Source organism: Myxocyprinus asiaticus, chromosome 35 (assembly GCF_019703515.2).
Source record: "Myxocyprinus asiaticus isolate MX2 ecotype Aquarium Trade chromosome 35, UBuf_Myxa_2, whole genome shotgun sequence".
In the NCBI taxonomy this organism is placed as follows: Eukaryota; Metazoa; Chordata; class Actinopteri; order Cypriniformes; family Catostomidae; genus Myxocyprinus; species Myxocyprinus asiaticus.
Genome location: NC_059378.1, coordinates 15,170,671 through 15,183,753, shown reverse-complemented (window position 1 = coordinate 15,183,753; position 13,083 = coordinate 15,170,671). Strand labels below are relative to the sequence as shown.

The following is a 13,083-nucleotide window of genomic DNA, read 5'->3' as shown; positions in this document are numbered from 1 at the left end:
GTTGCATAAGGTTGTCGAAACAATACCATGATGAATGCGCGCCATAATCAAAGCTAAAGGTGGTCCAACGAAATATTAGAGTATGCAACTTTTTTTTTTTTTTTGGCCAGGCAGTGTACTGATCTATTGTCTATACAGATCAGGTAAAACAAATCCAACATGCTGACAAAGATTAAGACCATAGATCTGTCCTTGATTACTCTAGACTTACAATTCTTAAGTCGCACTATCCAAGTGTTTATTCTTTTTATTAGCATACAGACAGTGTAAATATGCAAAACCATATGCTGACCCAGATATCCGTGCTGATAGGTGGCTGGCTTTTCTAACCACATGAGACCCTTTCGGAGAGAATGTGTCAATAGGCCTTTGAAGCCCAATGGAGACTTGCTTCCACATACACCCTCAGAAGTGCCAAGTGACGGCGGCTTCATCAGGGCTCGTACAGATGCTTCAAAGTTAAATTCAAGGACTTTCAAGGACTTTTCAAGCACATTTGTATGTGTTTTCAAGGACTGTGCTCGAGATGTCATAATGTTTTTTTTATTTGTTCATTTTAAATACAAATATTTTATTCATTCAGTTAATTTATTTCTTATAAAACCACCTACTACAAGTACAACATATCTCAATGTGCATCTTTAACTACACATTCTCACAGTAACAATTCTTGGTTCATTCAAGATGAAACTGATGTGCAGTTGTAGTGTGCTCCCTTAAAACGTACTTTGCTTTTCAACAAAAGTGAATAACTGGGTCCGTAAACAGTAATCCATATTACTCATGTGCTATGTTCCATGTTTTCTAAAGTCACACAACAGATTTATGTGAGGAACTGACCGAAACTGCAAATGGGTCATTCTCCAAAAATGTTGACTTTCCAACTTACAAAATATTGAAATTTTCCATTCAGTTTTTGCTGAGGGTAAACATTTTGTAAAATGTTGACATAAATTTTTGTTCATAAAGGACAACTTAGCTGTTGTTCTTTCTTTTATTATTTTATTTAGTTTCACGAACAAAGCAAGTTAACACTAATCAGGGTTAAATGGGTTACAACACATTTTGAGGGTTCAATGGGGTACAACACCAAATATTTGTGTGTGAAAATATTAGTTAAAATGTAAATTAACTTTTTAACATGCTGGGAAAAATCACTATATGCATATTTAAGCAGCCTCTGAACTTGGACCTTAAAAATTATTTTCCACAAAACATTTTAAAACTTTAAAAAAGGTTTTATCATCGATAACACCAATGCCATGAAATTAAGTGACAAACATTCATTTAAATTATTAATAATAATTTTGTTTTGCTTTTTTGCACACTTGTTCGGCCTTGCACTAATGTTTTTATTAAAAATAAGTACAAAATAAATATAAGGATTTTTTTCAGGCAACTGACAATTTCAAAACAGAGTCACGCCATTTCATATCATTAAAGGTTAGTTATAGAATTATACCTTTTATTTTATAAAAAAAAAATTCTAAGGACAGGTTTGTCAACATATTTTGATATTGACCCAAATGTTGTCAGAAATAACCTATTTAGTGAGACACAAAGGGGCCGCTAGACGGCTCACAAAACTGAATCCTCCATTGATCTGCATTCAAATCTCAGAACGTTTTACAACTCATATAATTTTTCAATCTGGACAGTAATTTTTAATTAAAACTGATAGTCGCAAGAATTCATACTTGTTAAATCTGCCAATATTTTATTTAAATCCTCCAGTTACAATTGATTGTGATTGGCCCATTCTGAACAGCGCTGCCAAAAGTAACAGGTGCCATGTGACAGCGCCGTCTATGTGCTGCCTGCTTCAGCAGTGGTCTAGTGGTCTGTCGTTGTGTTTTTCTGAAAATAAAACATTTCATTTATTAAATGATTTAAGCAACGTATTTTACGATTTTCTGTAATTCAAGAACGTTTTAAGCACCTCTTGGTAAAAATGGCTATTTTCAAGGGTTTTCCAGGTCTTAAATTTGAAAAAGTCAAATTCAAGTACTTCAAGCACCTTGTATGAACCCTACTTCATACAGTAAACTGATCTGTCAACACACGCATGCAGACTCACACACAAATATGGCATGGAATCCCAACCAAAAACTCAGCTATGGTGACAAATATCAGTCAGATGAAATATTTTTCTAAACCAGTGTATATCTGTTGCTGTACATATAGCTCTGGGTGCTACAGAAGAGATTAACTACTGACTAAACCTATTATTCTTTCTGGCCATGCCTTAAATGCAGTGGATAATCTACCTACATTAATGGATTTACATCTAGCCTGGCATTACAAGTATGTAATATTTCAATGTTAGAACACTTTTTGCAGACAGGGGCAATAGGATTGTTTGGTCCTGCTTTAAATTAAGATTTGTCGAAATTCTACATTTGAAGCACTGACTTTTCGGCACGAAAAATGCAATTTCATACGGAGATTATCCAAAGTTTTGTTTTTCATGGAGGACAGATATTTTTATATATTTTTTTATAATAGTTCAAATGCCAAACAATTTCAGTTTCCCTGCTTTTTGTCAATTCTGCTTTCAATATTTTTGGTTTCAATAGATTTGGTGCGAAAATGTGTGAACATGTTATACTGTACGGTGTAATATCGGACTTGGTGTGGACAGTTCTGAACTGAGAACTGATATTTCACATTTTTGCTCTCATGGGGGCTTTAGATTTCGGTCTTTCCCCCTTTATTCTTTGCTTCTATTTCTCTTCAGAGTAGAGGCATGAGAAAGCAGCTGACTCACTCGTTTTTGCCGGCCACAGAAGGAATGGCAAGGTCAAGGCTCTCTACATCTGGAATTTGTTTTGGGGTAGATTCAAAGAAAGCCATCTCCACACTGGAGAACAGGACAGTACAAAAAAAAAAAATCTCCCTCACTCAAAAACATGATACTAAATAAAAAGTTAGTAAGTGGCCATAGAGAAATGGGGTTGCATATGATGAAATCTTGCTGCTAATTACAATTTGACATGTTGTGCATTCTGAGATGCTATTCTGCTCACTAAAATTGTACAGAGTGGTTATCAGAGTTACCGTACCTTTTCTGTCATCTCGAACCAGTCTGGCCATTCTCCGTTGGCCTCTCTAATCAATGAGGCGTTTCCATCTGCAGAACTGTCGCTCACTGTATGTTTTTGGCACCATTCTAAGTAAACTCTAGAGACTGTTGTGCGTGAAAATCCCAGGAGATCAGCAGTTACAGAAATACTCAAACCAGTCTGTCTGGCAACAACAATCATGCCACGGTCGAATCACTAAGATCACATTTTCCCCCATTCTGATGGTTGATGTGAACATTAACTGAAGCTCCTAACACTTATATGCATGACTGTATGCACTGCTGCCACACGACTGGATGATTAGATTATCCCATGAATAAGTAGGTGTACAGGTGTTCCTAATAAAGTGCAATCTATATGGAGGCCAAATTAAGTAATTATGGAACATTCTTTAAGCACCAGTGCTCTTAAGGCCAAAGTATACTTCAGTTTTCCATGTGCTGGTATGTCTCTCGCACAGTGCGCGACACGCAAATTTCGACTTTAGCAAGTTACCCGTGGACTGTACGCACGCAGCCTAGTTTATTCTAGGCAACGCGTCTTTGCGCGTTTTTGCATATATGCTTGCCATTGAATGTGCAAAAACTGTACCACAAAATAGTCATAGTGCTCATGTGTCACATGTCCGTATGGGCTTGCGGTCAAAGTAGTACACTTTTGAAAGGCAGAGCACTCGACTGTGCACTAGATGGAATGGCAAACAGAAAAACAAAGTATACCCTGGCCTTTAGACATCGTAAGTGTTACTTCAATATTCTCTATAAAAGGTAATCATAGAAAGTTCCATGGATGTCTTTAGTTGTATCTGAAATTTAGGTTGGCTAGTCATGCTAAACTCCCCAGCACCTGCGCTATGATCAATGCTAGCTGGAACCCCTTCAAAGCACAGATGGACAGGCCCATACAGTAAAGACGAGTCAGCACTGGAACAACAAAGCCTCCATATTCTTATCCCCAATTCTGCATAAATCTCACAGTAAACACATGGTCCACTGAGACCGAGAGGGGATTTCTGCTCTGGTTGTCTGCTGGCAGGTGCTCTGTGGGAGCCTGAGAGACCAACGAGGCCTTTCCCAGTGAAGATGAGACCCAGTCCACATGCAGATGCTCCCTGGCTTGACCGTTTAACTGGAATTCTGGGTGGGAATTGTGAGAAAGAAAGTGGAATGGAAAGACGGAAGAAAGGATGAGCGAGTGAGCAAGACGGAAGGAACAAGAACAAGAAAAGGAGGGAGTACCCCCACTGTCCAACCTGAATAAACAGACAGAGGGTATGGATAAGGATGAGTGCTGTGCTAACCACCCTACAGGATGTTCCTGTGACTAGCAGAGCACTGAGACTCCACTGAGGAGCAGGTCAGCAGCTGGTGACCTTCGCCAGGCAAAAAAAAAACATGCTGACGTTAATGAGAGAAGCGGCCCACTCGCATATGCTGGCCATTCTAGGCCTGTGTCTGCTAAATTTTCTGGATCAGCGTTGGAGTCTGTTGTTGTGGTGAGAGAAAGTGTGGAAGTTGAAGGTCTCTGACAATTAATCCAACTAAAACAGCACCGCTCAAAGGATTAGCAGATTAGTTGCTTTGGCAGCACTGATTGTCTTATCTGCTTGATGAACTCCAAAAGTAAGGAGATGAAATGGGAGCAGGTTTGGGTGGGGTATTCAGAGAGCGAAGAGAGAGAGACCGTTGAGTGTCACCACACACTAGAGCTGGGAAATATGTTTTATATTCATGATATATTTATACATTATGAATACTGTGATAATTTAATGCACTTTTTATTTGGCTATTAAGTTTCCTTAAGACAGTGACTATACTATATTACTATAGTTTAAAATATTCTGCCTTTAAATAAATTTTTAGTGCGCAATAGGTAAGGCAAAGCATCTAGGATTAAACAACTTGAGTCTTAACACAAGTCAAACACAACTCCTTTCTATAAACTGTTCTTGTGTTCAAATGAAGAATTGTATACTACTCATAATGTGAAACTCTAATTAGTACATTTAAAAGAACTCACAGGAAGTGTAACAGATCATAGGCAGTGCAAAATATGCTGTGCTAAGATCAAGTAAAAAAAGATATATTAGCCTGCAACTGACCCTTCGCTAAGCTCCGCCCCCTTGGTTACCGTTGCTCACTCTGACAAGCTTTACAGAACTTCTCATAGGAATGAATAGGAGATTGCCATGAACAGCACGGTTTTTGGGAAAATATTTTAAGAAACAAATTGATAATATTCTTACGTGGGATGGAATGAAGAGTGACATTGTAAAGCATATTTATCTGATGTTTTTTGTAAAAGAAATGAAAACTGTGGAGACTGTGAATCAGAATCAAGACAAACGATTACTAACGACAGTTACTTGAAGAGAAAAACATCATTTGGTGGCGATTACACACCTGATAACAATAGTGTAAGTGAACAGAACTGCTTATAATATTTTTTTTACATCGTAACTGTTATTGGTTAACAGCTGCCATATTAGATCAATGGCTAATGCACGACTGTACATCGTGAAATACACACAACTTTTCAGCGTATTTTTTCTTTTTAGATTTGGCTTAGTCTACCTTTTTAATTATTTTCATCAATGTTCAATAATACGGTTTTATTATGTTAAGTAACTTTTACTTGGTGAATTCCATTTAGAACAGGCTGGGTTGCTCTATTGGTCCTGCACTATTCATTCAATTGTTTTCAATAAATATGCCTGTTAAATATTCGCTAACGTTGATTCAGTAAATGCGTGTCATGTTCTATATTTAAACTACAATAATCATAATGCAAGGCGAGCATGTCGCAGATAAATGCCCCTTTTCATTGGAATTTAGTTTCAGAATAGATTAAGTATCTTAAATGGGTCACATAAACTAATTTTTATGACTGTTTTCTGAAGGTTGATTTCTCTTTAGACTAGTCGACTTCAAAATTTCTGTGTAAACGTCAGTGAAATTAGTCGTTCAGCACATCCCTACTTATAAAGTTTCATAACTCACTCACTATGATGCATTGAACTCTTTATTAACTATCATCTTTATTAAGACCTGAATCAATACGTAAATAAATGAATGCTATTAGCTTTAATTTACCTTGGATCAAATGTAGGGGTCCTTGTTATACATTTTCATTTGGGGATGAGGGCTGACACAGGTTAATCCATAGCATGCTCTTAATGTTTTATTTTTTACCACTGTCAATCCAGCAGTTTAATGTTAAAAATGGGGGAGGGGTCAAGATACAATTGCCTAGCCCTCCCACACACCTCAAATTACTAGCAAAATATCATATTTCCATGTCCATTTGTATTATATGGCACATTTGAATTGCCTTAGCAGCTAAAGTGACACCATGTCTCATAATAGGGCTGAGCGATAAATCAAATGTTATTTTCAATTACGATTTTGGCTTCCAGTGGTTATGAAATCAAGATAATCGAGATAAACCAATTATTGTGCCGCATTCCGTTTCGCAATGAAACACCCCGGTATTATATCTTTAAAGCATCCTTTATTAAAGTTCAAATAAGGAAGCGAGTTATGAATATAAACTCCGAAACTGGCATTTCTCTGTGTGGTTCAGGCCTGTGTCACTTATTAGAAAGTTCATATTCTTATTCTGCTGTTGAAAGTAATCCAGAACATGTAATTTTATAATTCGCTAGCGATCTACTAACAGCTGCGCCCTATTTGATCGACAGGTGGCAATGTGTGTGTGCTGAACATGCGCGTGTTCCGAAAATGCTTATGCTAATACGCACCTGAATGGTCAAATACATTTCAAAATTATGCCAAAATGACCGTCTTGGTGAGGTATTCATGTAAACACAGAGAGTGATGTCTAAAGTGAACGTAAACAGCAGAGAAAAAAGTGGATTTGTATTCAAATGTCAGACTTGTAAGTATAAATGTAAGCTAACAGACCTGCTGCTGTCTAGTGTGTCATTATAATAATCAAACCACCATAACAAGAAAACGAGAAAAACACTCACTGCTCTTGACTGAGTAAATTTAGTTTAAAAAGTATTAATGTATTATAATCATACAGTGAAGGCCAGTAGTAGTTTTATGTTGCATTTCATTCTGAATGCTTACTTGAATAATTGATATCCTACTGCTGTTATAAACATTTAAAGCTGTTAAAAAAAGCACTGAATTTTATTAATTTGTATTTTTTGTTCTATTATTTTTAATCTATTTTTATTCATTGCTTTTTTTATTGTTATTTTATAACTGACTCTTTACTAATCTTGAATAATTACTTAAGAACTTGAAACCATTCTTCCATAATTAACATATTAGTAAGTGTTATTATTTGTTGTGGTTTGAAGATGTTATTGAGAATCGTCAAATTTCACTACAGAATACTGAAATTTTGGTATTGTGATAATGTATAGCCTTTATTGTACATGGTAGATCTTGCTGCAATAACATGATGAAAAAGTAGATCTCATTCCATAGAAAGGTGAGCACCCTTGCTGTAAATGATGGCGATGGAGGCTTTTCTTTATTTACTACCATACGTAACATAAAATAATTATCATATGACAAAAGCCTCCTCCCGTACCCAGTGCAGTTTACATTTCAAGTTCAAGGAAATCCACTGTTAAAAAGACAATTTTTTATTTTTATTTTTTTTTTTTAAGTTCAATCAATGCATGATGTTTCCCAAGTCAATGAGTAATCATGTTAAATATTCATGATCTCAATATTTACCAAAATAAATATTTTGCCATAATCGAGCAGCCCTATCTCACAGCACATTGTATAGCTAAGTTAGTTCTGCCAACAGTCAAAGGAAGATTAAAATCAGTAGAATGGCTACTACACTGTTTAAACACTTAGAGAGATAGAGAGGGAAAGAGAGAGCTACTGTTTAAATGCTGTACTGAATTCTCGTGGCTAACCCTGTCCCTCTCAGATGAAATGGGGCATTGAGGAGTTTGGTGTTGGTGACAGACGCTGCAGTATTTTAGTGCTGGCTCTGTGGCTCTATCACAGGGGGCTGCTGTCCGACAGAATTCCAGCTGGTAAGCTCAGAGGGGTGAAATTCAGTGAGCGGAGCAGCTTTGGGAACAAGAGCCACGAGGAGGAGCGGGGAAACCGAGAACTCTCACTCTTTCTGTTCCTGCCCTTTCCTACCCCTCTCCATCTCTTTTTCACCTGAATATGTAGCCAACGATATCGTCCTCAACCCCTTCTGACAGATCCCTCCCCCATTTTTTTTTTTTTCTACAGTTAACTGCTTGATTGACAGCTACAGCTGGGCGTTCTACTGCATTCAGCTGTGCAGCTCAAAAAAAAGATGAGCCCTTCCCGATATGCAAAGGCACTTCATAGCAACAGGCCTCAAACCAAAGCCAAAAAAAGAAGCACCCTTCTCTTCGGACCTACATTCCCCATTCGAACAACCCCATGCCAACCTACCCAACATCCTCCAATGTCCTCAAGCGCAGTTCGGCAATGTAACAGCAGTCAGTATAAAATGCTAGTAGGGAACAAGATAGATAGATAGTTCAGACAAAAATTGAAATTTTCTCATAATTTTCTCACCTTCAAGTTTTTACAAACCTTTATGACTTTCTTTTTTTGTGGAGGTGAAAAAGGAGGTGTTTAGCAGAATGTTATGTTGTGTAATGTTAAACTCAGTCATCAGTCATGTTCCATGTATGATCAATTTGAATGGAGAAAAGATGCAATGAAAGTAAATGGTGAAGAAAGTCACACAGAGGTCACAACATGGGAGTTGGTAAATGATGACAGATTTTCCATTTTTGGGTGAGCTATCCCTTTAAATCAACTGACCAGTCATCAGCACATGAATATTCTTTACAGATTCTGGGAGATAGTGATGATTAACTGCAAATCAATGAGGTCACACTATGACAGTGGCACTGCCCACAATAAAGACACTGATCGCTTTACTGCTCAAATGAACAACACTTTTGAAAGTGGAGAGATATATTACAGATGGAAACCTGATCCATGCAGAAGGCAGATTACTGCTGGGGATATCAGAGGGTGTAAAGAAGATACAGGCAAACCTGTGTTCTCTATCAGGGTATTGATAGATCTACACACCTGCTAAGATTGAACATGACTTATGTTCAATCTGAACATACTTGTTAACTCAAACTCTAGGTGACATCTAGAGGACCCTGGATAACAAATGTGTACCTGGATGCAGAGGGAGGATTCAGTCTTACTGCCAAAACACAAACACACACACACATGTGATTTCCCCAAATAAGGCAGTAATTCTCCAGAGCAATGCTGACAAAAGCAATCCCACCAGTCTGAATTTCCCAACCACAGCCAGCACCATAGAACACCATCTTCTAGTGGTAGGAATTATCAGGGATCCCATTATAATGAATCATGATACTTGATCAAGTTATTTTTAAGTACTGTGATATACAAAGTATTGCTATATAAGCTATTAATCATGTTTTATTTGCAGTAAGACCTCCAATTCACAAAATTCATTGTGGTATCTGATAAATGCGTACAAAATAGACGTAATAAATGGAAAGGCTCTACTTGTTTATTTAAAGAAGTCTTTTTTTTTTTTTTTTTAACAATTGAATTGTTTCTTAGAAAGACAGCATGACTGTCTACACTGACTACAAACAAAAAGCCATGAATGTCATGTGCATAAAAAATGCTGCTTGAGCAGAAGACACTTACAATAAGAGTGTAACGATTGTTGCCGCGGCGTCTCCAAATGAAGGGATGGATGTCATCTCATTGTGGTCAAGCCTCCTAACAATTAAAACAGAAGACAAAGTCCAGGTTACATATGGCTTATCACATTTACAAAAAAATGTCTTTGATTAGATATAATTTAGGGAGGAAAATATAAAATACATACTGATAATGCCTTCCTAATCTTGACTAATTCACCGATTTTTACCATGGTAACAGGACACAGTAAAAGGCATGAATAAATAAACTACTTCTGGGTTCAAAACAAGTTAAGCTCAATCGACAGCATTTGTGGCATGTTGTTGATTAACACAAAATTATTTGTCTCATTCCTCCATTTAAAAAGCAAAAAAACTCTGTAATGCAAGACGCAAATTTCATCATCAGCAGAGTGCGTGAGCACTAAACGCACGTAGCACAATTTTTCTAAGCACATCTTTGAACGAGCATAATGCGCGTGCGCCTGGAGTTGCTTGCACTAATTAGTGGGTCCACGAGGTGGCTACACTTACATTTTAAGCCGTTGCTGTCACGAAGAAGCAATAGAAGATGTAATCGGCACTAAACATCAGGAGATGAAGGTAAAAACAATAAAAGTGGATGTGCAAGTCAAGAGCGTGTGTTTGAGGAGGTCTGGAGATACCTGCATTTGTTTAACTGGAGTCTGAAGGAATATAAAGACATATTTATGGCTCTAAACTCATGAAGAGAAAGTCCGGTGTCTCATAGCAGTCGTAACGCGCAGGCGCCAACCGCCTGTGAATGCGCGCACAGTTCTATGGAGTATACTTTGACAGGCTTGCTTTTGACTGTACGCAGAGCGTTCATGTCAAAATGGAAGTATACTCAGGGATTAAGGTGGTTACAATGCAAGTGAATGGGGCCAATCCATAAACGTTAAAATCACTGTTTTAAAATTATAGCCAAAATATTGAAACATTATTTGTTTTAAACCTGCCGGGTTTTGGGCTGATTTTTCAAGTAAGACTTCGGGTTTGGGTCGGGTTTGTAACGAATGATAAAGTAAACAGGCCTACTAAACTTGTTTCACGCACGCAATCTCACTCACAGACACCCACAAACGGATGAGATAGGGGCCGTTCAAATATGTTTTTGTGTGCATCTGCTCTGTTTTTTTCATTGTTTTCCTACAGCATGTAAACACGTGCTGGACGAACGTCTTTGACTGTTGCACCGCGTCTCGCTGTTTCTTCAGCATCTCGTGCAGGACCGGCACATTTTTAGACACTGTGTCAAGTAAAAAAAAAAAAACACATGTCGAGACATCCGCATTCGGTTTAATTCGTTGCATCTAGATTGTTTTTAGTGTAGGTGTTTAAATGTTCTGAATTCAGATTGCAGGTTGTTCTGCACAGTAAAGTTTGAGTGCTTGATAAATGGTAATGCAAAGTTTTTTCTCTTCTGCTCTAGTGTACTGAGGGGCTGCCGTGCCTTGTTAAAGCTGTGTATGTTTACTGTTACATATGTTGGCTATGATGCTTACATCAAATACAGCCTACTGCAACAGTACTTGCTAGGAGAAGAAATTATAAAGAGGGTAAGCGATCTCGGGTTCGGGCTTAAATCTGACTGTACCACATGGTCTCTTGTATGGGTCGGGTTGGGGTTTCATTTTAAGGCCCGTGTAGACCTCTATAACATGTATAATGTTTATATCTTGTGGCTATACTTTTGAAACAGTGTGTATTTGAATGTTTATGGACTGGCCCCATTCACTTCCATTGCCTTACTATATTTGCCTTTTGTTTATAAAAAAAAAAAAAAAAAAAAAAAAAAAAAGGACATCACTTTTTTTTTCTTTTTTTTTTATCAACATTATGCCATAAATGCTGTCGATTGTACTGAACCTGGAATATTCCTTTCATATATTTTGTTCCAAATGTATTCATAAATAAAAGAAATATATTAAGTATTAAACATAAATATATATATTTATAGCAAAATATACTGCATATTTAGTTTTTATATATATATATATATATATATATATATATATATATATATATATATATATATATTAGTAAATAAATATTTAATAACAATACATGTATATAATGATATTTTGGTGCCTTTAAAAAAATTACAATAAATAAAAGCAGTTGTAAAGGTCCTACTGACAGAGGCCGCAACACAAATTAAAGGAGAATGAGTGAGAGAGACTGATAGAGAGAGAAAAAAGAAAGTAGGCCCGTCTGGATGAGGGCCAGACAAAGTCCCTCGATGTATTAAATATTTACAGCGCAGGTTAGTTGCTGGTGTCGGGTGATGATGGAAGGCGCTTATAATAGCAATCCTCTTTATTCCCAATCTCTGCCACTTTCAGGACAATACCAACCAACAAAAGTACTTAAATATCTAATAACTGACAGCACACTTTAAAATGATTTATGCCCGATTGTGGGTAATGGTTGTAATTAACATCATTACACCATTTAATGTACTTCATTCAATTGCCTCTCAATTGCCAAGGGCTTTCCATGTGGGAATATTTTCTTGCAAGGATTACTAGTGGTTTATGTTTTGCCCTTAACATTCACCAGACCTACACAAATTTTTTACAAAAAAATAAATAAAATTATGCTGAACTCAGATCCATCTTATATAGAATACGCTTAAAGTTTTAGATTGAGGAAAGCTGAATCTATAACTTAATATTAACTCTTTTTAGGTGGGAAATAAAGTGCTGGTTATAAAGTTTGTGAAGTCCGACAACATCCTAGAACATTCGGTTACAGTAATGGAAAAGTTGCTAGCCTGCTAATTGATTTAATTAAATGGGAACCGATTTACAGCTGATGTTGGACAGATCTACAGGAGGTTTGGAAAATGAGTGTCTGAGTGCTTGAGATGCGATGGGGACATGGGACTGTTCTACTCACACTTCTCTCAGGTTGGGCAGATTGGAGAGGATGTCCGTATCGACTGCCGCCAGCTTGTTGTGGCTCAGGTTTCTGAATGAACAGAGATAGGGAAGAGGATGGGGGGAGGGAGAGAGGGAAATTTATTAAAACACTTTAGTCAGGCGCTCATAACAGGGTCTACATGACTCTGTTCCTTAGGTCAAAAGTGGTGACGTGAAAATCTTCACATTTCTCTCAAGCAAACTATTATGTTTAATTCGCAGTAAGACATCACATACAAACTGCAAAATGCACTGTTATATCTGATATAATAACGACACAAAAAATAACTACTAAAATACTTAAGCGCTAATAACAGTAAACATGACTCTACTCTTTCGGTACAAAGTGGTGATGTGAAAACGAGTGACAAAC

At 37.1% G+C, this 13,083-nt stretch overlaps 1 protein-coding gene and 1 long non-coding RNA gene across 2 annotated transcripts in view; one reads left to right on the top strand and one right to left on the bottom strand.

The window, feature by feature from the left end:
- Positions 1-13,083, bottom strand: part of LOC127426269 (leucine-rich repeats and immunoglobulin-like domains protein 1) — a 63,236-nt gene that overhangs the window by 32,517 nt on the left and 17,636 nt on the right. The window contains exons 2-3 of the mRNA XM_051672956.1: positions 12,688-12,759; positions 9,770-9,844 (exon numbers count right to left, since the gene is read on the bottom strand). Coding sequence (XP_051528916.1) covers positions 9,770-9,844; positions 12,688-12,759 — 147 coding nt within the window. The remainder of the gene's footprint in view (positions 1-9,769; positions 9,845-12,687; positions 12,760-13,083) is intronic.
- Positions 1-13,083, top strand: part of LOC127426295 (uncharacterized) — a 28,281-nt gene that overhangs the window by 5,343 nt on the left and 9,855 nt on the right. The window lies entirely within an intron of this gene.